General features: G+C 42.5%; 1 protein-coding gene across 19 annotated transcripts in view; it reads left to right on the forward strand.

Moving 5' to 3' along the window:
- Nucleotides 1-25,994, forward strand: part of NFIB (nuclear factor I B) — a 302,316-nt gene that overhangs the window by 198,265 nt on the left and 78,057 nt on the right. For all 19 annotated transcript variants that reach the window (XR_013834313.1, XM_079959475.1, XM_079959476.1 and 16 more), the window contains exon 3: nt 9,629-9,682. Coding sequence is in view for 18 of the 19 variants with exons in the window: in XM_079959475.1 (XP_079815601.1) it covers nt 9,629-9,682 (54 nt within the window). In the remaining variant the exon portion in view is untranslated. The remainder of the gene's footprint in view (nt 1-9,628; nt 9,683-25,994) is intronic.

Here is a 25,994-nt window from a genome sequence, read left to right on the forward strand (position 1 = left end):
CCATTTTTTCCCCTTGAACCAACAAAGATATTCCGGACCCATGTTGTTCAGAGCTTTGTATATCAACACAATAACCTTGCAGTTGGCCCAACACTATAGCCTCAGCGCCTAGGACTTGCCGAGCGTCAGGTTGGTGGTTCGAATCCCTGCGGCGGGATGCGCTCCCGTCGTTCGGTCCCAGCGCCTGCCAACCTAGCAGTTTGAAAGCACCTCCGGGTGCAAGTAGATAAATAGGGACCACTTACCAGCAGGAAGGTAAACGGCATTCCGTGTGCTGCGCTGGCTTGCCAGATACAGCTTGTCACGCTGGCCATGTGACCCGGAAGTGTCTGCAGACAGCGCTGGCTTCCAGCCTATAGAGTGAGATGAGCACACAACCCTAGAGTCTGGCAAGACTGGCCCGAACGGGCAGGGGTACCTTTACCTTTATTATTTGAAAAAGATAACCACAGAAAAAGCTTGTGGCAATGTGAAAATGTATTGTGACACATGCCTTTGTAGACTAAAGGCCAAACTACACACATATTAAGCATGGGCTTGCTTTTAATAATTACCTTTTAATGCTAAAAAGTGCATATGGGGGGGGGGTTGGGAGTTGAACTTGTGTCCTCCCCTTCCAGACCCCGCAGTCTCTGTTGCTTTCAGAATTCTCCCCACCAGCCATTCCCCCAGTGCCAGAGGGGAGTCTGTCCCATTGAACTGAATAGGGCTTACCTCTGAGTAGACCCATATAATATTGAGCAGTAATAAGCAGATATGTGTCAAGTTTAGTCCCCAAACAATAGTTGATAGTGCTACCACAAGACTTGTGGTTTTTGTTGCATCAGACTAATACAGCTAAAGTAAATGGATTTTTGCAGATCTTTTACAAAGGTCCTTTGGAAGAAAATACAATTTCCTATGCATAATTTCACTTCCAGACTGTTGCAAGAAAACATACTTAATTGTTATAAAGAAAGGCATGGATCTGGAGTTTGCATGTACATGAGCTGCTTGTGCAACAGGGCTCCTTTGTCTTCCTCCTCTGCTCTGAGATGCCCTTTGCACCCTGAAATCTGCTCCCTCTGAAAGGGTCAGAGAAACTTAGGGGAGTGGTCATAACTCATGGTACAGAAGGTGTCTCGCCAGAATGGTGCATGCTCTATTTATCTCCTGCTAGGATTACTGCAATGAGCTCTACGTGGGGCTACATTTGAAGGTGACATGGAAACTACAATTAATCCAGAATGCGGCAGCTAGACTGGTGACTGGGAGCAGCTGCCGAGACCACATAACATGGGTCTTGAAAGACCTATATTGGCTCCCAGTGCGTTCCCGAGCACAATTTAAAGTGTTGGTGCTGACCTTGAAAGCCGTAAACGGACTCAGCCCAGTATAGCTGAAGGAGCGTCTCCACCCCCATCGTTCAGCCTGGACACTGAGGTCCAGCTCTGAGGGCCTTCGGGTAGTTCTCTCCCTGCGATAAGTGAGGTTTCAGGGAACCAGGCAGAGGGCCTTCTCGGTGGCAGCACCCGACCTGTGGTACAGCCCCCCATCAGATATCAAGGAAATAAACAACTATCTGACATTTAAAAGACATCTGAAGGCAGCCCTGGTTAGGGAAGTTTTTAATGTTTTATTCTGTTTTTAGTGTTCTGTTGGGAGCCACCCAGAGTGGCTGGGGAAACCCTGTGCCCGGAGGACTCAGGGCGGTTCACAGAACTGCAGTGTGATTGTAAACATGCATTACTCAGAAGCAGACCCTACTAAGTACAATAGGGCTGATACCTTATTATAGATCAGGGAATAGAAATCTGTGGTCCTCCAGGTGATATTGAAATCCAGCTGCCATCAGCCCCAGCCAGCATGGCCAATGTCCAGGCATGATGGGACTTGTCGCCCAATGAAGGGCCAAAGGTTCCCCATCACACTCACAGGCAGTGTGCTTGGGACTGCAACTTCATCTACTGTGGGGCACTTGAGCTCTGCTCAGCAGTTCCTAAATAGCACCCATAGTGCAACACTGGGGCCCTGCTTGTTCTCCCGCCTTCTCCACCCCTGATTTTTCCATGTTGAATGGCATGGTGTAAAAGGGGATTGGAAGCATCTCAAGGTAGGGCTGTGAACGTCCCCTGGTTGAATCCCTGGAATCTGTCAGTCAGTGCGGCCAGTATTGAGCTAAGTGGCCAACTGGGCTGATTTGTCTTGTGTCCCTGTGTTCAGGAAAGGAATGGGGTGTGTCATGGGGGATGTAGTGAGAATCCAAGAAACTTGCCTATTGCAGCATAGAACAAATGCTTCCGCAAGCAGTAATGTATGTGTTTTCAGAACAGTGTTACAGTGGTACCTTGGTTCTCAAACTTAATCCGTTCTGGAAGTCTTGTTCCAAAACCAAAGCGTTCCAATAGCAAGGCGCACTTTCCCATAGAAAGTAATGCAAAGTGGTTTAATCCATTCCAGACTTTTAAAAATAACCCCTAAAACAGCAGTTTAACATGAATTTTACTATGTAATGAGACCATTGATCCATAAAATGAAAGCAATAATCAATCAATCAACCAACCAACCAGTAGCTGAACTGGGTTCCACGCAGTCGCAAAAACAAAAGAGTTGCAAAAACACAAACACAAAATAAATAGCAAAAACAGACAGACCTCAGCGTAACACTCAAAATGGAAGTGTGGCACTCAAAACGGAACGTGTTGTTCGCAAACTGGAACACTTACTTCCAGGTTTGCAGTGTTTGGGTTCCAGATTGTTTGAGTACCAAGGCGTTTGAGAACCAAGGTACTACTGCATTAGATTTTTACATTGTTTATTTATTCATAATTATTAACATTATTTGTTCCACTTCTGCCCTTCCTTTCTGTCATCATGGAACCCAAGGCAGCATTCATATGATTCCCACCCAGGTACTAACCAGACCTAGACCTGCTTAGCTTCTGTAAGGCAGTGTCCTTACTTGCCCCCAGACTAGATCCTGGAATCTTCTACTCATGGATCTTTGGATCCAGCTCACAGAATTAAGGCGTAATTGCTCAACCAACCCAAGTAACAATAAGCTCTCTAATGATGTAGTGGTTCTTTTTTTATATAATATTTATTAAGATTTTGCATAATAAAACAAATATCACAATCAGAAAAAACAAAAAAGAAAGACAATCAAAAACAGCACAGTCCAAAAATGAAAAAAAGTAGAGATAATCAGAAAAAAACAAAAAACAGAGAAAAAATGATTTCTTGCTTACTGTCTTTATAACCCTCTTTCCTGACTTCCTCACATCTCCCTTTTCTGTGTTCCCCTTTACACAATCAAGTTCAGCAATTCCCTACCCTCTTTCCAGTCTTATTCAATATTATACATTTCAGCCTATTATGCCTTTGGTTTCCTTTCCTTTTAAAACCATTTATCCCATGTTCTTTATAACTTAATCCTTTATATCATTTGTTTAGTCTCGACATAATAATACTCTGGTCTTACCCCTTTTTTCTTCAAAACATTTTTACATATTTCTTTTTACCATGTCACTGATGCCCTATTCTCTTTATATCCAACATCATTTTAACATTCAGACATTTTACAGTGTTTTTGGAGATATTCTTTGAACTTCTTCCAGTCCTCTTCCACCGACTCTTCTCCCAGGTCTCGGATTCTGCCAGTCATTTCTGCCAGTTCCATATAGTCAATCACTTGCATCTGCCATTCTTCCAGGGTGGGCAAATCTTGTGTCTTCCAATACTTTGCGATGAATATTCTTGCTGCAGTTGTTGCATACTAATGATGTAGTGGTTCTATAGCAATTCGCTCTTATGCACAAGTGGGAGAAAGTTTTGGGCATAAGATTTTGCTTTTCTGATCCGGTGCCCAAATAAGAAGATGTATTGCTGTTCTTCTGTGAGTGAAGAGGTCTTCTTGTATGGGAAAGTGCCCTTTTGAATCCAGATTCTTGTTTCCAACAATATGCATGGACTTGTTTTGGATGGAACAATTTGCAATTAAATTCCAGACATTATTTTGGTTCAGCTCCATTTCTCGATTCTATATCTGATAAATTTATGTGCTCTTTGAGTTTCTACCCATTTACTCCCTCTCTCCTAATTAATTCTTTAAGTACGATAGCATTTCAGGTCTCCCTTTCTAAAAAACATTTCACAAATTTGTTATATCCCTGAATAGAAAAGATTGCTTACTTTCCAAGAGGCCATAGATCAGGCCATAGTAGAAACTATGTGATATTTCTCAGATGGGCAAGATTAAACATCAATCACCCATTTTCCTTTGGATTCTAGCAAATTTTGCAAACAAACTTTATTCTTTCACATCTTACACAGGAGACCTGTGTAAATCTTTCCTTAAGCCCCATGTCAGAGAAGAGATCATCTAATGTTACATGAGATTTGAAGTTTATTTCAGACCCAAGAAAAACGTATACATTTCCTTAAGTACAGAGTTTTACCAGTTGCAAGAAACCATGGCGAGGGAAAAGTTATCGTGCTTAGATTCTGCTTGCCAGTGTAAGAACAGGTTACTGGACTGAGTGGACCATTCCTACCAGGCTATTTTTATGATCTTAAAGAAACAAAACGTATCTTAGTCAAAATGTATCCCATTAAAAGCCAGCAACACAACATAGCACAGACACTATTTTAAAATTAACAAGCAAGGATTAACACTTCAACAAACCCCATAAATGGCGCTCAACACTGAAAAGTTTGCTTTGTGGGCTATGAATTCTAATAAGCTTTTGTAGTTCCATTAATTTCTTTCATGTATATGAAAACTGAATTTACTCCCACTGCTCTGCTTCTCCTTAAGTAGGGAAGTTAAAAAACTAAGCAATGGCTGAGTCAGTTAATTAATTTAAATGAGATTACAAATCAAAAACACATTACATAATGTTGATTTAATTGCCACTTTTATTTACTTAATTAAAAGCACTCTGTAGAAAAGTGACAATGGCTAGTTTGGCAAATGGCATAAGGAGAATAAGCTGCCGCAGTGGAAGCTGTTGGTGGAACTGCAGAAGAGATGTGGCCAGAGGTGTTTTAAATTCATTGAGCTTCAAATACACACAAAAAACCCCCAGGGTCACTTTGGTTTTCAGTGAATGGCATAAGATCGAGGTTACGCTTTTGAGGTTGCAACTCTGAAAAGGGTAGGCAGCAACACAGTGACTTGACACAAGCGTGGTTAGATGCTTGGTGGCTTCTGCCAAATGGACTTCCAGCAGGAGGGTTTATGATGGGAGATAAAAATGAGAGAGAGAGAGAGAGAGAGAGAGAATGAACATCTGGAATCCCTTTTCTAAAGCTCAACATTGTTTAAATTTAAAATACTTGGAATAAAATAAGTCCTAAGCATGGCTTTTTTCTGGAACTCGTTGTTGTTTAGTCGTTTAGTCATGTCCGACTCTTCGTGACCCCGTGGACCAGAGCACGCCAGGCCCTCCTGTCTTCCACTGCCTCCCGCAGTTTGGTCAAACTCATGTTTGTAGCTGCAAGAACACTGTCCAACCATCCTGTCCTCTGTCGTCCCCTTCTCCTTGTGCCCTCAATCTTTCCCAATATCATGGTCCCACCAGGGAGTCTTCTCTTCTCATGATGTGGCCAAAGTATTGGAGCCCCAGCTTCAGGATCTGTCCTTCCAGTGAGCACTCAGGGCTCATTTCCTTAAGAATGGATAGGTTTGATCTTCATGCAGTCCATGGGTCTCTCAAGAGTCTCCTTCAGCACCATAATTCAAAAGCATCAATTCTTTGGCAATCAGCCTGCTTTATGGTCCAGCTCTCGCTTCCGTACATCACTACTGGGAAAACCATAGCTTTAACTATATGGACCTTTGCTGGAACTCCCCGGAGCTCAATTCTGGCACCTTTCAGGTGGGTGCCATTGTCATTCTAAGAGAGCAAGGAAGAAGTTTGTGGTGAGCTCTGGCACCTCTTTCTCTCGAAAAATAGCACTGGTCCTAAGTATTTTGAAGAATCCAATAAGGGAGACAGGTAGCCAGCATATCTCAGTATTTTTGTATGCGAGAGGAAATTCAGTTTTACCTAGGCATTTTCAGTTCTCCCCAAAGGTCTAGTTGAAATGATGTGTCTTCAGACTGTGTCATAAATGATGTTCCTTCTTGGCACTATAAGATCGAATTTTCCCAAAGGATGGTGGCTGGATTTTGGGGCCTGGGTAAATTTGCATGTGATACAACTCACAGCAGTGAGATCGCATTAGGTGTTGCCACCCTCGGAGATGGATGGAAGATACCGTCCCAAGCAAGGAAGAGTGGCAAGCCAAACTAATAGAATACGCAGAAATGGCAAAACTTACGGGAAGAATAAGAAATCAAGAAATCACGTAGATTATTTAAAGAATCATTGTAAACAACTAAACATATTGGCAGGATTAATTTGAAATCAAGAGCTAAAAGGTTATTTTTTTGGGGGGGGGGGGGCGGAGTAGAACCAAAAAAAGTGTTGTTAAGGTGGTGTTGCAGTTTAATTAAACAAATTTCATTATGTAACCAGAGAAGGAGAAGGAGAGGAGGGTAGTCGAAATTAGGGATGTTTATTGTTGTTAAATTGAAAACTGAAGGGGAAAAAAAAGGTGTTTCCACCCTGGGTTCCGCTGGAGGGGAGGGTATAAAATTAATAAATAAATCTATGAAGGCAACAGCAATGTTTGGCGTACAGTGTGGGCAACTATTACTTTCTGAAACACATTTGTGTAGTGTTGCAGAAAGGTTAGTTTCCACTTGAAACAGAACTGAACAATGGTGAATGGTCTTACTTCTATAAGTACAGACCTGCTGCTGAATAAAATTGATGAGGTTCCTATTTCTGGGTCAGAAATAAAGCAAAGGAGTGTTAGTGGAGTTGGATTCTGAGAGCATACCTTTCTGTAAGTTCAGTCTCTGAACTCCATTGCCCCCCCCCCCCAGCTGGGCTTAAGTGTTAGATGAAAACCCAGCTGGGGAAAAGAGCCTGTAATGGCAAAGTGTGGAAAGGTAAGCAACGGGAAGGAACAGGCTCTTTCTCCCTAATCTGTGCATCCTTTTGGTTTTCTCAGTTGGAACACCTTTCCTCTACTTGATATATGATCAAGGGAGTCCCAGGTTTAAGCAGATGGGTCTATAGTCATGTCTAGCTTCAGCCAAGAAGCCAAAAACTTGACATGCTCTGGATCGCACCTGGCTACAAGAAAAAAATTGGCTAATGCATTCACAGACCTTTGACAGACCATGGTGAGCTAATATATAAAAACCTCCTATACCAATTTGGATGGCTAGTATAGAGAATTGACATTAAATGTGAATTATTTGGGTTCAGCTTATATATGTAGTTATGTTTAAGTGTAGAAGTGTTTTGAGTAAGGTAACAGATGGAATCTAATGCAGTTGAAATAATCATGAGCACCCATTGCTCCCTGAATTAAGATCCAAAGTGACTTCCTAACTTTAGTATTCATCCTCTCAATTGTATCAAAAGCCACTTTTGAGAACACTCCTTCTGTCCTCCTCCTGATGAAGATCATCCATGTCCAAGCCTGATTCAGTCCCATAACCAGACCTGAACTCAGGCTGAAATTGGTGAAGATAATATGGTAGCATGATTACTTCAGGTGCACTAGCAAAAAATAACCAACCTTGTATGATAATTTGCAATGATCACATGCAGGGCTGTATCCTTGGATTGTAAAATTTGACACCTTCTATAGTAAATCTGTATCATGAGGCTTGATCCCACATTAAGACATTAAATGTGTTGCCCATGATGAGATTGCAGATAATGTTTAATGCAGCTTTTGACAATTTTCTCAGTTTTGCATTATAATTAGGTCAAATTTAAATACAGATTTCCGTTGTGTTTTTAATTACCTAGCATTTGAGTTGCCTCCTTTTATAACTAAGCAGGTCCCCGCAACATCCTTCTACCTTGGATGAAGTGTGGTTTAACTCATTGTTTAAAGAAAGTACAAAATTGGATGAAAGCTCACTGGTTTGTTGATTTCTAAATTCATACAGTGGAAGGGGAGTTGCACTGGCGTATTTTTGGTTACTTTATAAATATAGTATGTAGTGAGTATGCAGTCTTCATCATGCCTGATAGTAGTTGGAAATTTGAAATCTATAGTTGATTTATTATACTGGATTCTTGTCTTTTATTTATTTATTTCCCTTAAATTTTAATTTGGGCAGGCCAGTCTGTTACTGGGCTGTCTCTAGATATCAGTCAGAAACATATTTTAGTGGAGGGTAACCTTGAGAGATTGTCCTGTCCTTTTCTCAGACTGCCAACAGCTCCCTTTGTCACAGCCACAAGTATCTCTCGGATGGCTGTTGAGAGTGGCAAATACAAGGGGTCATATTTGGCCTGAAGCCTCTAGATAGGCCCAAACCAGATGCAAGGTTTTCCTGAATGGAATTAATATGCATGCTTTTTTTGTGTGTAAATAGCAGTGTAAGCAGTGTATTTCTCTTCCTGCCATGGTTCTGACAAAATCCATTCTCCAGTGCTGGTGCTTGCCATTCCAGAAACATCTCCACAGTCAGATGCCTGATGCTCATATCCCATTAAATCATAGTTCTTATGCAAACCATAGTTTATTTGAAACCAGAAGTATGCAACTCCTTTGGCGCTTCTCTTTCTCTCTCCTGCTATATTGTGGACGAAACAATCCATGGCTTGACTTCTCAGGTCACCAGAACCTGGACTTGTGATTTGTTTTCTCCAAACAAGCCATGGGTTGTTCTTGGCTTAAGGCTTGGTTTGTTTTGTTTGTTTGGAGGAAACAAACCAGTCGACAGGGTTTGAATGGCACAACAAAACAGATTCTTGCTTGTTTCTCTGCAGTGTGGCAGGAGTGGGCGAGGAGTGCCATAAGAACATTTGAGCAATGTGCACCACCACACTTCTTAAACCATGGCTCATTTCAAAGTATGGTTTAATATGAGGTGTGAACTGAACCAGTGTGATGTAGCCAGACATGGACTAAGAAGATCCAGGTTCAGATATCTATTCAGCAGTGAAGTTCACTGGGTGACCTTGGGCAAGTCACTATCTCTCAGCTTCGCTTATCTCACAGGGTTGTTGTGAGACTAAAAAAAATTAAAAGAGGGAAGGTGGGATATAAATGTGATAAATAAAATTCTCGTTCCAATATTTGGTTTCTTACACCACAATCCTATGCATATCTCCTCGGAAAGTTACTTTCATTTAGATTAATGGTGCTAGCTTCAAGACCAGCATGTATAGGATTGCAGCCTGAAAATATCTGGAATGTGGAACAATAGTTCTAAACTCTATCAAATGCTGTGGTTTCTTTTCTTCCTCTCTTCTCTTCAACAAAGTTTCTGGGATCTCTTTCTTTCTTTTAATTGGGGAGTTTTCAGTGAGAATATTTTCTTTAATGAGATTTGCACCAAAAAACAAAAAAACCCCAACCCAACCCATTGTAAGTGTTTTAAAGATTTGTAGAATGCATATGTGGCTAACTATGCAGAGTTATCGCAGAGCATGCCAACAGATGCTGTTTGCGGAAAGGGGTGTGAATGAGCCCTTTAAAATGCAAATCATACAGATTGTGTTGGTTCAAAGAAAACTAACCCAGGACAAATCAGTAGCAAGTTGCTGATGTTTCTTCAATTTCTTTTCAGATTCTGGACAATCAGGAAGTCCAAGCCACAATGATCCTGCCAAGAATCCACCAGGTAAAAATGAGTTCTAGGCCGTTTTGCAATTGAACATTGTTTGAGAACAAAGATCGTACTGTTAATGGTTAAGAGTGTATAATTGGTCGGTAACCTATTTTGTTCTGGCAAGTGCAGTTGTGATTAGGGTAAGCTGCAGTTTCAATGAGTTCTTGTGGAGTAGCATATGCCTCAGTCATAGTTTCATCAAGATTCTGGTTCATAGAAGCTTGTTTACTATTGGAAAAGGGGTTTGTTATTTTGGAAAACTTGTATTAAAATCTGCCAATTTTTTGCCATATGAGAATGAAACATGAGGTAACACTTAAGGTGAATGTTTGTTCCATCAGTGAAATGATTTATTCTTGCACACAAGGGACTGTTCTCGCACCACCACTGCACCCTCCCTAAATGTGTTTTAGGTATTCCCCTAACCAGTGCTTTTTTTGTAGAAAAAAAAGTGCTGGAACTCGCCATGAATGCCTCCCTTATTCCCTGAGTGGTGCTGGGACTGAGTTCCGGCTGGAAAGAAAGGTTTGCCCTATACCCTCTGTAGCAGATGTGAGAATGGCACAGGGCACAGAGAGAGAGAAAGCCCCATTATGGAAGGGAAAGTTGTTCCACTTGCACAGTAATTTAGTTGGCTACCCCAGATTGCTATTTGCTCGTTTGTGACCAGGACCCTCCAACCTTATTTTGTCCATTATTAACCAAATTTACACACGTTCAGTTTTTGTTGAGCAGAATAATCCGAAAGCTCTGAAATCAATATTTTCCTTTCTCCCTTAAAATAAAAGTTTCTAGTCAAACAATAAGAATAAAGGGGTCAGAACCAGCCTTCCTGTGTTCTTTAGGCAAAATAGCTTTGCTTCTTAAATGCAATTATGGCAGGTTTGAAAACTGCTGTTTGGAACATGTGAAGTAAACATATTCAACACTTTTACAGGGGGGCAGACATTTGTTTTGTCTAGTGTAGTGCAATCTATGGAACTACTGGCAGTGGCTCTCTGAATCTAGATTTACATGCAATCCATTAATTCCTTGTGCTTATGTGCAGTACAGTGAGTTTGTTCCTTCGCCCCCTCATACCACAGAACTGAATGAATGTTGTTATTTTATTTTGCTGGGGGTGGGGTGGTTAGGCAGAAGTTTTAATGGCATTTCAAACTATATAGCACTTTGTTTGAAATGAACTCAGTTAATTTCACATAAACCACCTACCAAGAACTATAGGTTTGTGCAAAAAAATCAATTTGTAGACTTCAGAGCTTTTTTGCTTTTCCTTTTGGTTTGTAAAGCTGAAGTGTGAACTCCGACAAATTGGAAAGAGAATCGTGCTTGTGTGAGTCTCTTGGTCAGTGCACCTTCTGCCCACGGTTCAGACAATAAAACTTGCAAAACTGGCTAAGTTTAAGTTGCTGCCTACTATTTTTTCCACCTGGCGTGTACACATTGAAATTACCTTCTGCACCCATGTGTGCAAATGTGACCTTCTGTTATGGAGCTGTAACACAGATATATGCTATTGCTCAAGATGCTTCATCAACTTATAGAAACAGAGGGAAGTATTTGGCTAGTCAGAAGAGGCAAGGCTTAAAGCAGTAAAGCAAAATCTTGTTGATGTTTATCTTGTTCTACAAAGAGAACCAAAGAATCTTGTGGCATCTTAGACACTAACATTTTCATCTTATACAGTCGTACCTTGGTTCTTGTATTTAATCCATTCCGGGAGTCCGTTCGACTCCTGAAATGGTTCGAAAACCAAGGCATGGCTTCTGATTGGCTGCAGGAGCTTCCTGCAGCCAATTGGAAGCCGTGGAAGCCCTGTCAGATGTTTGGCTTCAAAAAAAAGTTTGCAAAACAGAACACTCACTTCTGGTTTTGCAACGTTCGGGAGCCGATTTGTTCAACAACTAAGGCATTCCACTACAAAGGTACCACTGTACAGTATGGCCCCATTTTATGTGGGGGTTACGTTTCGGGGATGGTGCGTGACCCCCTTGGAGCCACTTCTGTGTGACCATCTCTAACCCTCCAGCTCTTTTCATGCCAGGTAACTAAAGTGGACCCATCTTGAAATGACCCCTTTACCTTTGGAGGCAAGGTCCTCTTAGTGTGCTGGTTTTGGGATGCTCTCATGAGATCTCATGGGGCTGTCTCGAGTTCCCGCAAGATCTCATGTGTGTATCCCAAGCCTTCCAGAGCTGGCATGCTGAGAGGTCCTTGCATGGCAAGCAAGGCAGAGAGCTTAAAATCTCTCTTGGATAGACTTTGGGGCTGTTCTGAAGGCCATCTTAAGGACTTAAAGCAGTAACCGTTGCAGTTAGATTTTTAAATGGGACAAGGCAGGAAAGAGAGTTTGGTGCCATTGTTGTTGGTGGAAGATGGTGTAATTAAGAAATGTGTGATGAGCTTTCAGAGATTGGGTGTGAGGAGTTATGTGTGGTGGCCGGGGATCGACGGAGAGATAGAGGCCTGGGTCAAACACTGCCAGGCCTGCCAAGAATCCCGCCCAGATCCCCCAAGTGCCCCAGTCCAGTCCTGGGAGTCCGCCCGAGCACCATGGTCACGCCTGCATGTGGACTTCGCTGGCCCCTTTCAGGGGAAAACATTCTTCACAGTGGTGGACTCCTACACCAAATGGCTGGAAGTCGCACTGGTACCGTCCAGTTCTACGTCCTCAGCCATCCAGGTACTAAGCAGGCTGTTTGCAACCCACGGGCTCCCTGACACTCTCGTCTCAGACAACGGGACTGCATTTACATCAGGAGAATTCCAAACCTTCACAGCACAGAACGCCATCCGCCACATCCGTTCGGCACCATTCCACCCTGCCACCAATGGCCAAGCAGAACGCATGGTGCGGACCACCAAGGACACCCTTCGCCGCATGACGCAAGGGGATTGGGAGTACCGCCTTGCCACATTCCTTCTAGCACAGCACAGCACCCCCAGCTCAACGACTGGCCAGAGCCCCGCTGAACTACTAATGGGTTGGCGCCTTGCAATCAGATTGGACCACCTTCACCCCAATAGAGCTCAGGATGAGGTAGTGGTGGGGGAAGGGAGGAACCCCATGACCTTTGAAGCCCAGGACCCAGTTTACGCTAAGAATTTTGGGGCAGGCCCAGCATGGGTATCACCAGGGTCACTGGCCCTGTGTCGTATGAGGTGCTAACGGATGGGGGGCAATGCTGGCGCCGCCACTGCGACCAGATACGGCAACGATTCCCGGGAGAAAACCAGGAGGAGGACAGGTCAGAGGAGTCCCAAGGGAACAGTGGGGCAGTGAGGCCCATAGAGCAGGAGGGGCCAGCAGGAGAGGCAGAATCAGTAAATACAGAGAGGACCCGCGAGGCCGAAAGGACACCGGAACCAGAACCACGACTGAGCAAGCCGGTTGCGCCAGACCAAACCGCCCCATCACAGCTAGCATCCTTGGAACATGAGCCAGAACCTGAACCCCGGACCAGGGAACACCCCAGGTCGCAACGCACACGTAGGCCGCCGGCATACCTTGAGGACTATGAATGCGACCTCCTGGGCAGGACTGGAACTTAGAGGGGAGGGGTGTTATGTACTGAGTTGAATAGGATCCAAACTGCAGCAGTCTGATTGGTCCTAGAACAATAGGATCCAAAATGCAGCAGTCTGATTGGTCCTAGAACAATAGGATTCAGAATGCAGCAGTCTGATTGGTCCTAGAACAATGCAGCAGTATAATTGGTTGGCAGGAACCACCCAATCATGCTCCAGATAGAAGTGAATCCACAACCTGATTGGCTTACAGTAGAATTCCAGAATTAGCCAATCATGTGCAGCCCATTGTGTAAATAATGTATATAAAGCAGATACTTTGAGGGGGCATTCATTCATTCCTCCTCACCACTATGAGCTGAATAAAGAGCATGAAATCACTTTGCGACTCTGAGTATATTTCAACTGGGTTGGCAATTTTTCTGGTCATGTTCATGATATTGTGCTTTTTATAAACTATTTAAGAAAAAGAAACTCTTTCCATGTTGCCTCAGTTTTCCTAAGCTGTCTGGTTGCTGTGAAATCACTAATCAGAATACGCAACAACATTCTCTCAAAGAGGTGAAGGAACTGTAGTTTAAAGATGTACAAGCTGTATCTGTTCACTTGTATGCTGATGCATTTCTAAAGATGGTCTGGGACGAAAACCAATCCAGCACATATTTTTGGTATTCACTGCTGTTGTTTTCATCCGCAAATGGTGCATAATGGATGCTCACCGCTTCCCCGGGGGGCATCTGTTGGGGACCCCCGCTCTCCACCGCTGGCTAGACCTGTGTGGTCACCGGCCGATGGGGAATTCCCCTTGGCCATCATGACCACCAGGGCATTACCTCCCTGCCAGTAAGCCAGGTTCAAATGGGCCAGTCAGGGCCCAGGTCTTGAGGAGACCCTCAGCTGGGCATTGCCCACATTGTGTTTCCTTTGCATTGAAAGGAATGGTGTGGAATAACAATGTAATGAGTTACATAAAATGACATAAAATAATAAAAATTGTTCTCAGCTGCTGCTGAGGGTGGAACCTGTTTTCCCACTTTGTCAGGCTGTTCAGGTTTGCCATTTAAAAAATGAGCGAGAAATTAGCCGTTAGAATTTTTGTAAGGAGCATTTGCAAAGTTCCGGAAGAAAAAGCACAAATCTTGAGTTGTGCTTAGGAGGAGAGAAAATACCTTGCCTTGAGAGAGTTCTCCAGACTGGATACACTCCAGAATAGGGATGTCAATTCATTGAAAGCTTCTGCAGGGTGGAGCTTGTAGGCTCTTCAAAGGCCCTACTGGAGAGTAAGATCAGCTGTACTGATGGTCTCTCCCCCACTGGTCTGTTCCTATCCTAATGGTTCTAGAGCCAGCTAGTTGTAGGGCAGGTATTTGACCTTAAAAGGAGCCTCTCTGATAGTGTGATCATCTTGGTCCAGCAGAAGATGCTGACATTGTTCTAGTGCTGCCACCATGACTTGGTTGTCCACCTGGTAAGAAAAGAGGAACAGCTATTGCCTGAATGGGTAGCAACAGCCTCTGATAGGTGTTGAGGGCAGAGGTGTCTGAGAGTCTCTCTTCATTGGCATTTACATCTCATCATGGACATCTTCTTCCTTGTCCACCACCACCGAACAATCAGGAGATGCCGCGAATATTCTGCTTTCCTATTCCTACTGGCATTTAAAAACAAGAGAGTGCTCAACTGTAGTCACTTTAAATTTCTCTAAATAAATTTCAGCAATGGCTGTCTGTCTCATGAGGGGAAGGTTATAAGGGAAGAATGGAATTGGGATAGCAGCCTGTTGACAAGCAGGGCTAGAATTCAGTTCTTCAGGAAAAGCACCAGCAAGAGCCACTTCATATTGAGATCAGTTTTGTTTTTAAACATGAGTCTGTAGTTTGGTGAGCATCTGAGGTGGAGCAGGCAAACAGCGGATAGTTAACAAACCACCCTGAATTCGCACATAATGGCAAGCCATCTGTAGAACAAGTCTAGTTACATAAGCCAAAACCAAACCATGGCTTATGATCATGGTTAGTTGGAAATAAACAAAGCATGGCTTAGCTATTGGGCTGGGTCTCACAAGGTAGAACAAAGCATGGTTAAGCTAAACAAAACATGGCTCAACACTGTGCACATACCAGGCCATAATTTCCTTGTGGGGGCATGGGTTTCCTTATTATTTATTGCTTAAGACAGGGAAATACAAAGAAGGAATGCATGAATGTTAAACACCATGTAGCCACTGGTCTGACAGGCCACAGAGATTATTAGATGAAAGTTTTGGATTCCCCTCCACCTCCCTCCATCTCTGATGGTAGGCAGGCAACCTCGTCTCCCAGCAGGACCACTTCTGTGCCATGCTTTGATCTGCATTCTGATTATGAAGGAGCCAGTATGTTGGCAGAAAAATTTTGCTTGAGTTTTGGATGCCATCACCTTCTCAAGGGCTTTGCCAAGGGGGAGGGGGAAAAAGAGAGCCTGGAAACTGTGTAGTTGTTGGCAAGGCTGCTGGCACTGAAAGTTGGTTTCTCTATGTTTGGCTAGACTTCTGCATTCTTTAGGATGTCTGGTAATTTGCCTTCTTAACTAAGGAGGGGAGGGCAGCTGACTTTGCCAAACAAAAGAACATTAGGTACAGCTGCTAAAATTTTCTTGTAATGTATTCCCGAAATTACCCAGTGTTGTATTGGTAATACCAATATAGCACTGAGAAAGTATAGCAGACAGTGGGTGTGATTGTAATACTTTTATGGTAGAGTACTCCCCACTGCTTTTCATCTGTTGTTATTGAATTGAATGACGTTTATTCCTCAAAAGTTTATTTGCAAGTCCCCCCTCCTTTTAATCATTTGTTGAAGTTTCACACAATAGGAACTGGCTGAGTCTGTTACTTAGGTGGTCCTTGTCTTTAGCACTAATACTTCTTCAGTATTAGGCGATTCGGGCTGGGTGATATCTAGCTTTCAACATCGTGATATATCACCAGCTAAACATTGCAATATACTGATATATCGCAATGTCTGAAATAAGGATGGAGCTTTGTGGTTTTCCCTGCATCATGATTTTTGCAAAAAGCACACACAAATCACAATATCAAATCTTTGGAGGCTCTTCTCCTTCGTGTGCCTCTTCCTTGAGAGGTCCGGAGGGTGGCAACACGAGAACGGGGCCTTCTCTGCAGTGGCTCCCCATCTGTGGTATGCTCTCCCCAGGGAAGATCACCTGGCGCATTCATTATACACCTTTAGGCACCAGGCAGAAACGTTCCTTTTTAACCAGGCCTTTGGTTGACCGGATCGGCATCCTATACCCTTTTAAAATGTGACTCCTTTGGGGGGGGGGTTGCTATTGAGTTATTGCTCTTATTTTCATTTTATATACATATTGTGATATTTTCTGTAAACCGCTCTGAGACTTCAGGGTATAGGCTGGTACATGAATTCAATAAATAAATAAATATTCCCAGGTCAAAAATTATTAAACCGATATCACAATATGGACTTCAAACCGGTTTTGGATGGCATATCCATATATCGCCAAGCCCTAAATGCAATAGATCTAAGACAGAGGTTTACAACCTTTGGGGTCCATGCCCCCCCAACCAACTACATTCTTTCTGCGGCACCCTTTCGAGGCTCAGGAGCCCAGTTATGTCCCCCCTTGCTTGTAGAGCTGGCAGCTTCTCATGCTTTCTCAAACACCCTCCCTTATGCGGTGTTCCCTCAGCATCCTAACTTCTCCCCTCTCCTCAGGAGTGCTCTGGGTAGCCACAGCTTCTGCCCCTGGTCTCTAACCTCCCCCCAACCCCTGCCCCAAAGAAAGGTGCCTCCTCTCACTGCCCTCTTAGGCCAGCCCCCCCTGGCCAGCCCCAGAGGCACCATTCCCCTGGGGAGCTTGTAGCCAGGGCTGCTGCAACAAACAGCTCTGCAAGCCTTTGGGAGGCAGAGACATGAGAGGGCATCAGAGGAAAGAGGGATGGAGGCCAGTGTTGCCCGTGGCACCCCTGACCATCATTCAAGGCACCCTGGTTGAAAGCCACTGGACTAAGATGTTTTAATTCTGGACCTTGGTGACTGATGCTCAATAATGTCTGAAAATGTTGATTTTGAGATGCTATGTAAATGCTGAACATGTGGTTGTTATCTTTTTCTTTAAAATAAATAAATAAATACTGAGGTTCTGTACCTTTTCAAAAACACCATGAGAATAACCTTTCTTGGCTTGCAGTCAATAAAGAAAAAAAGAACAAAAGAACTCTAAACTACTTTTCTTTATCCTGGAAATCAGCACCAAGGACAAGCAGAAGGCCAATTTCCCATCAAGTAAAGAGGTGCCATATAGCATGGGCAGGGGTGGGGTGGGGTTAGGAACAATCAGCGCTGCTTAGGAACAATACTTGCTGCAAAATCTGTCTCTTTAGAAGCAATCCTGCTCTCTCTCTCTCTACCCCCCCACTCGCCCCTTCCTTCCTTCCTTCCTTCCTTCCTTTCTTTCTTTCTTTCTTTCTTTCTTTCTTTCTTTCTTTCTTGTAATTTCTAGGTTCTGAGCAACCATGTTTCCACGCTGGGAAAATAATAATAATAATAATAATAATAATAATAATAATAATAATAATATATTATTTATACCCCACCCATATCGCTAGGTCCCCCCAGCCACTCTGGGCGGCTTCCAACAAAACACTAAAATACAATAGCCTATTAAACATTAAAAGCTTCCCTAAACAGGGCTGCATTTAATAATAATAATAATAATAATAATAATAATAATAATAATAATAATAATAATAATAAATTAATTAATAAACTTTATTTATACTCAGCCCTCCCCGGCCATGACCGGGCTAGGGGGGCTAACACCAGGTATAAAACCAATTGATTAAAATACAACTTAAAATGCAGCCTCATTTCAGTGGAAGCCCAGATAAAAAACTGTTGGGGGGGGCGGAGAAAATATCAAATCTTCACCAAGGCCAACTATCCTGGTCTTATGAAACCTTTGAAAATGCCTTGCTTCTATCTATTCCGTTTAAAGCTATACTCTGGCTGAATTAACATATTGGATATTAGTGTTCTAGAGTAGTGTAGGTCATGTAACAACGTGAGAATATAACACCAGGTTCTGGAAATGTAGTAGAAAGCTATTCCCCTATTTTTATTTAAGACTTACAGAAAGCTGAAGCTGAATTAGTTTTCAAGCACATTTTGGAAGTGTTTCTTTAAAAAGGGAAGTTTGCTAACCAGCTTCAAGTGCTAGTTAATTCTGATTAAACAGGGAAACCTGATAATCCTTAGTGTTAGATAATGTGCTTCTTCTTTGGTGATCACTCTTAGTCGAGTAAGATTGTCTTCCATGAACACAGTTTTAACAGTGAGTCCATAAGTGACCATGGAAGCCAATTCTGGATCCGTACGTCCTTCCACAGTGGGGACATTGGTTTTCAGGCAGGAGTTGATTGCGGTGTGGATTTGCCAAACATGTCTTCCTCTTAACTCGTTTCTTCCTTTTGTTCTGAATTCGTGCTTCTTCATGATGATTTTGGTGGAGGCGGGTGGTGCTGTGGTCTAAACCACTGAGCCTTGGGCTTGCTGATCAGAAGGTCGGTGGTTCAAATTCCTGCGACGGGGTGAGCTCCTGTTGCTCAGTCCCAGCTCCTGCCAACTTAGCAGTTCGAAAGCACGTCAAAGTGCAAGTAGGTAAATAGGTACTGCTCCAGCAGGATGGTAAACAATGTTTCCATGCACTGCTCTGGTTCACCAGAAGCAGCTTAGTCATGCTGGCCACATGACCCAGAAGCTGTCTGCGGACAAATGCTGGCTCCCTCGGCCAGTAAAGCGAGATGAGCGCCACAACCCCAGAGTTGTCCGCAACTGGACTTAATGGCCAGGGGTCCCTTTACCTTTATTCTCCAATTAGAGCTCTCTCAGGCCACTGTTTCTCAGTTATCTGTGCTTATACTGCATTTTTTATAATTTGCCCTGAGAGCATCTTTAAACCTCTTTTGTTGTCCACCGGCATTGTGCTTTCCATTAAGTATGGAATAGAGTAGTTGCTTTGGAAGATGATAATGAGGTATCCAAACCACATGACCAGTCTAACAAAGTTTATGTTGAAGAATCATTGCTTTGACACTAGTGATCTTTGCTTCTTCCAGTACACTGACATTAGTTTGCCTGTCTTCCCCCAGTGATATGTAAATTTTTTTGGAGATACCATTGATAGAATCTTTTGAGGAGTTGGAGATGGTGTTTATAAGTAGTCCGTGTTTCACAAGCATACAGTAAGGGTTGGTAGTACAATAGCTTTTTAAACAAGCATTTTGCTTTCCTCGTGAATGTACTGGTCCTCAAACACTCTGCACTTCAAACAGGAAAAAGCTGCACTCGCAGAGCTCAGGCAATGCTGGATTTCGACATTGATGTTGGCCCTTGTGGATGCTTGGAGGGTCTGGCCCACTCTCAAACTCTTAATTGTGGCTACAAGATGGACCCCAATAAATGCATCCCATGGTGTCCAGCGTGTCAAATCATTTGCTGAAACTAAGCAGAGGGGAAGAAAAAGCATTCACTTCCTCGAATTAGCTTGTGTTTGCCTTGGAAGTAGAATGCCTCTTCTGACTGGGGATCCCAGGGATCTATCAGAATACTCTAATAGATGTGGTCAGCAGCCTTGGAAGAGCTACGTACCCTTGGGCCTGGCTATACATGCTATGTAATGGTTTTCTGTTAGCTGTTTAGGGCGGGACGAGCATTAACATGGCTCCAGAATTAATCTTTTAGTCGTAATAGATATCTTTATAGCTCTTCTGAAAATATAATTAGTAGTTTTTCATTGAGTTGCATGTGTTTTGAGCATGGATGGCTATATTATTTTACTGCACTATAACTTACCCTCTGGTCGACAGGGAACTAACCCGTATGGCGAGAAGGGTAGGAAAGTTATGGCCTAAGAGTCCCTTGCCTCTCTTCTGCTTAAGCAGCTTCAGCGTGTTGAATGATATAATACTGAAAACACTTGGGAACAATGTTTTTGTAAATAACAAATGGACCAGAATCTATTTGTATAGATTTTCTTGCAGTGTTGCCATGCATGCTCCCTCTGGTATGGATTCTTGGAACAGTGGTGCTCCTTCCAAGTCTGTTAGTCTTGAATTAAGAGAAGTGTCTCATACTTATAGTGCCGTTGGATTATGGTGTCAGTTAAGGCACTGGCATTTTGTTATTTTACAAGCAACCCTTGTTGTCCCCTCCCCGTACACTTTAAACTTTTACAATTTCCTTTCGTGATTCTTGCTGTCTCAGTTATTCTGGCTATTTTATATGGAGTTTTTTTTTTTTTAAAGTTACAATTACAAAATTACAAATGAACTGTGGTTAATTCCTCTGTTTGCTTGGGCAGATCGATCTGTAAAATTCCAGTGGCATGTTCAAATGTGTTTTTTCTACATCACTACTTGTTTATTCAATGGTTGGGTTTTTTTTGCATTTCTAAGAAGTAACTGATCTTCCAGTTCTGCAGAATTAGGTGTTAAACTCATGTCTCTCGTGTGGGGAAATTGAACACAAGTTTGGAGATCTTGCACTAGTTAGTTTGTTAATGAACTTCTTACTAACTTCAGTAGCACAAAATCTACACAACTCCTGTAGTACTAGGCAGAGAATCTGTTCCTGCAGAAGCTATTCCCAATCCTACACAATACTTTTTTTCTTGCAACACTCAGCATACCATTTTCTGTGGTTTCAGGTTTTTCTTTGTGCCCGTGTTTAGTGTCTAAAAGCAGATTTTCTCATTGTAGGGAGAAGCTTGAAATCTTAACAGTCCCACAAATTTTAATGCGCTACTTAGCTCACTCTTAAGGTTCAGCCAGTAGTGGGAAGACAAACCAATGTTTCATGAAAATGAAATGTCACACACGTCAGTCGCCGATCTCATAATCTTTGTAGCACCATGAAGAAGCTGGAAATCCATATCAGCCATCACACACAAACCATTGGTATCCCTAAAGCTTTCATAAATTAATTAAATGGACTTTGGTGCTGTTGCCCATGACACCTGATTAACAGATGGACCAACACTTTCGGTAGGCAGAGAAACCCGTTGATTGGAAGTTGCATGGCTTTTGGACCAAGAAGCTCCCAGTTTTTATTGACCTGTTTTTAAACATATTGGCTGCAGTTGGTAAATCTCCATTTGAGAGAAGGTTCTGTGTTGTGTGTGTGTGTTGCTGCAGGGCAAGAACTCTGATGGCACAGTTCCATATTCAATTATAAACTGAGCTGTTCCTTCCTGGAATGATTGCAACATATGAGGAATTTGTTGTTATTCAGTTACCGTTGATAGGCAGGTGCTACATTTTACAAGATCCTACATGCGAATTGATTATACATAACACATGTATTAGTTGGGGAACCCAGTTTCACCAACTTATTGTAGCACAGCTGGAATCACATGACATCATTTCCTTGCCTGTGCAAGTCGGGGAGGCTATAGCAAGGGGGTATAAGGAGCACTCGAGTTGTGCAACATCACAACTTTGCGGTGGTACAGCTGCAGCACATACAGTATTACAGGCCCAGTGGCCAAGCAGAGGTTTTTGCCCCTTTCCTTGCCTAGCACCTTCAACAAGTTCTCATCAAAACACATAGACATCCAAAAAGCTTTCCTAGTTAACATTGCCACCACCTCAAGTATCCCAAACCATTAAATATGCCCCAGATTCTTGTACTAACTTCCTTCTCGACCCTCCCAGATCTGTTTATCAGTGTTAGGAATTCCCCAGGTACCAGGCACATTTTTAGACTGGCACAGGTCCAATTGCAGCCAGGTGGAGATCTCTGGATGCCAGGCTGGTTAAAGACATCTCCATCTGGCTGGCTCCCTCCAGCTTTCCGAAACAGGTAAGCAGAAGGGCTTATTTGTGCCCCACCTTTTCCTCCAAGGAGTACATGGTTTAGCCCCCCTCCTCAGTCAATCCCTACACAGACTCTGTGAGGTAGGTTAAGAGGTTGTGACTGGCCCAGGGTCACCCAGTGAGCTTCAGGACTGAGTGGGGATTTGAACCCTGATCTCCCAAGGCCTAGTCTAAACACTACACCACACTGATGATTTAATGTGTTGTAAACCACTTTGAGATTTCTTCAGAATATAAAGCAGGGTAGTGTTCTTTCTGAATGGGAAGGGATGTTGGCAGAGATCACAGTGTTCTTACCTTCGCTTAAAATATAATGATTTGTTTGTTTGGATTTGCAGTGTGCCATGTGCAAGAGACATGCAGGAAGTTACTAAAATTAAAGTGAAATGTGTTTATTCTTCCATGTTTACATTTCTGGCTTTCTTTTTCACAAAAACAGTAATAATAAAATCCTAAGTAGCCAGCAGATGTTGTCTGCAACACAGTTGGCCTTACCAATTGGCAAATGGAAGAGGTTTCACTGTCCCTGCCTTTGACATGCAAGGTTGCTGGAAGTTCGCTCTTTTCTAAAATAAATAGAGCAAACAAAAATAAGCGTTGGTGTGCTTGTTAGCTATTTGTGATAAAATAGACACCTTACACAAGACTTGAAGGTAAATCCTTACTTGTCAGGTTGGCAACTCCTCCAGCCAGCGTTTGCTTGAAGTTTCTACACTCCCATGTTCACTGAGAGTCAACAAACAGAATAACCAACCAGTTGCCAACTGTCACCTCCTTCCCCTAATACCATTTATTCTTTGTGAAATACATTTACAATGCATAGACAGTATAATGACTAACAATACTTCACCTTGGCTATTAAGGCCACCTCAAACAAAACTTTCTCGGAATTAATTCAGATAAGCAGAAACACAATTTTAAGTGCTCTCTGATTCCCACCCGCATTCAAAACCTGTACATATGGCAAACTAACACAAGGCTAAAAGAAAAACACTTCTATATGACGTTTGAATGTTCCTTTTGCCGCAAGCTTTTGGTGCGATTCCAGAGATATGAAGCTTCAGAGATGTGATTCCCACCTGGATTTTGAAGTGATACAATCTCACAGGCAGTACGTTATGTACATCATGTTTAAGTTACATCTGCTATGGTGCTGATAAATCTCATGATGCAAGGAGCTCCTAATGGTGTAGTACTTTCTAAGAGTACTTGCTGTGTGTCCTTGTTTGAACTTGATAGAAAGGATTGTTCAAAGAATGCTGATAGTTGATGTTAGGGATATTCGCTATTTGCCCATTGCACATCCGCCTTTATAATTTTTGTTTTTAATAATAGCTGTTTCTTGGCTTTATCTCTAAGTTGAGTTCATTTTTGATTGTGTGTGTGTGTGTGTGTTTGTGTGTGTAAGTAAAACTGTTGGCTGACCCTATTGTTCTATAATAAAAGCCAAAGAGACAAGCCATTCAGTAGTGACTGAATAATTCACATTTATAGAAACCTTGCACCTTACTATACCAATTATTTGCCATTTTAAAAAGTTATGTTCTATAGTTCCCAAGTCCATTCTCAGTGCCTGCTGTGCTGTCTCACCTTGTTGTTGAGAGGATTACAAGTCCCAGCCTTGGACAATTGTATTTCTGCCAGGCTCTGAACACCTCAGAAATACAGCATGACATATGTTCCCAGATGAGGAATTGCTCCATAGAATCATAGAATCATAGAGTTGGAAGAGACCACAAGGGCCATCGAGTCCAACCCCCTGCCAAGCAGGAAACACCATCAGAGCACTCCTGACATATGGTTGTCAAGCCTCTGCTTAAAGACCTCCAAAGAAGGAGACTCCACCACACTCCTTGGCAGCAAATTCCACTGTCGAACAGCTCTTACTGTCAAGAAGTTCTTCCTAATGTTTAGGTGGAATCTTCTTTCTTGTAGTTTGGAACCATTGCTCCGTGTCCGCTTCTCTGGAGCAGCAGAAAACAATCTTTCTCCCTCCTCTATGTGACATCCTTTTATATATTTGAACATGGCTATCATATCACCCCTTAACCTCCTCTTCTCCAGGCTACACATGCCCAGCTCCCTTAGCCGTTCCTCATAAGGCATCGTTTCCAGGCCTTTGACCATTTTGGTTGCCCTCCTCTGGACCCGTTCCAGTTTGTCAGTGTCCTTCTTGAACTGTGGTGCCCAGAACTGGACACAGTACTCCAGGTGAGGTCTGACCAGAGCAGAATACAGTGGCACTATTACTTCCCTTGATCTAGATGCTATACTCCTATTGATGCAGCCCAGAATTGCATTGGCTTGTTTAGCTGCCGCGTCACACTGTTGACTCCAGAAGTTCCTCAGGGCACCTTTGATCTTCCATCAATTTTCCAGCAGTTTCTCTAGCTCCAAAGCTTGCAGTTGGAAAGGGAGCAAGGGATTATTACCTTGTGCTTAGTTTTGGAGGCATAACACAATGTTGGGAACGAGTCCCTGCTAGTTGAGGGAGAAAAAGGGACCTGATAAACATAGCCTTTTTTGTGGTGGCTACAAAGCCCAATCAAAATGTGTGAATCCCTTCATAGTCAGCATGTGCCAAACCTGTGATAATTAAAGCATCATTTTCTTCTGATCAAGTTAAAAATGATTGAACTTTCCTTGATTACATTTGACTGGTCAATTGGCCAGATTTTTCCCCCTTTTTTATTTTTACTAGTTGGATGCCCAGATCTTGAACTTGTATTAGGTGGTATCTGAGCACAATTTGATTACTTCTTTCTTCATGATGAGTCCAGTATCAAGACATAGTCTGATGAGCTGTAAATAGTGTTCATTGAGACCAGAAGGCAATTCTAGTCTTTGAAATAAAAAACAACAACCAGTATAGCTTTATTCATAAATTTATAATTAAACTGAAAGATTCTTAATGCACTGAATGAAGATTTGTAAATACCAGACCAGGTATTTTAAGTATCTGTAGAACTAGGCCCTTTAACACAAGTTGCCGTTGTGATTTAAATGGTCTGAAAGAGGTAGTTCTTGGTAGGATGAAATATTTTATATCATAAACCTTCAAGATTTACAGCTAGTAATTTGGTGTGTTTGAATGGAGGAAAATCCATTTTTAAGCACTAGCTTGCATTTTGAAAGTCCACATAGCCTTCAGGTACTTCTTTCTTTTAAAGGCTGTGTTATGACAACTTGCTCCAAACTTGTCATTTAAGAGATGAGTGCACACGGTACTTGGGTCTTTGCCCGGTATTCACAATGACACCAGCCTCATAATTGTAGTATTAAAGTAGGGGTTTTCACATCTCCTTAAAAAAGAAGAAAGCAATTAACCTCTCCAGCTCTTTGGTCTTTAAATACGGAGGCATCTCCTTTGATGATAACAAATGGCATTGTTCAGATTTTTGCAGGAAGATTTTTGCTCCACCAGATTTAAAAGTTAGCAGCGATAATAATTAGTGAATTATACTATTCCACATGACATTATCTCTTGGGCAAAATGAGTCTTTAGTCAGTGATGCTGCTAGATCCTTATATTAGGTTTAAGTGCTGGGAAATCTGGCTACCAGACAGGGAGTAAATGAGAAATATATGCCAAGAAGTTCTATTTAAATGTATATTATGAGTTAATGCAGGAATTACTTAGGTTGCAGTCCCGTGATAGATCCTGTTGAACTCAGTAGGACTTATTTCTGAGTAGGCACGCATAGCACAGCATTTTTGAAGTTAAAGCACCATGCAATGTGGGAGGGAAATTCTTTCTTTTCCCTTGAACAAACTGTGATGATATGATAGAAAAATGAAATGTTCTTTTCAACAGCGGTTAGCATCTAGCCATTGTGCATGCATACATAACAACAATAGCTTCTTCTTTTTTTCAAAGTTTGGTAAGAACTTTCTGCTGCTTAC

Source organism: Podarcis cretensis (assembly GCF_951804945.1).
Source record: "Podarcis cretensis genome assembly, chromosome: 17".
NCBI lineage: Eukaryota > Metazoa > Chordata > Lepidosauria > Squamata > Lacertidae > Podarcis > Podarcis cretensis.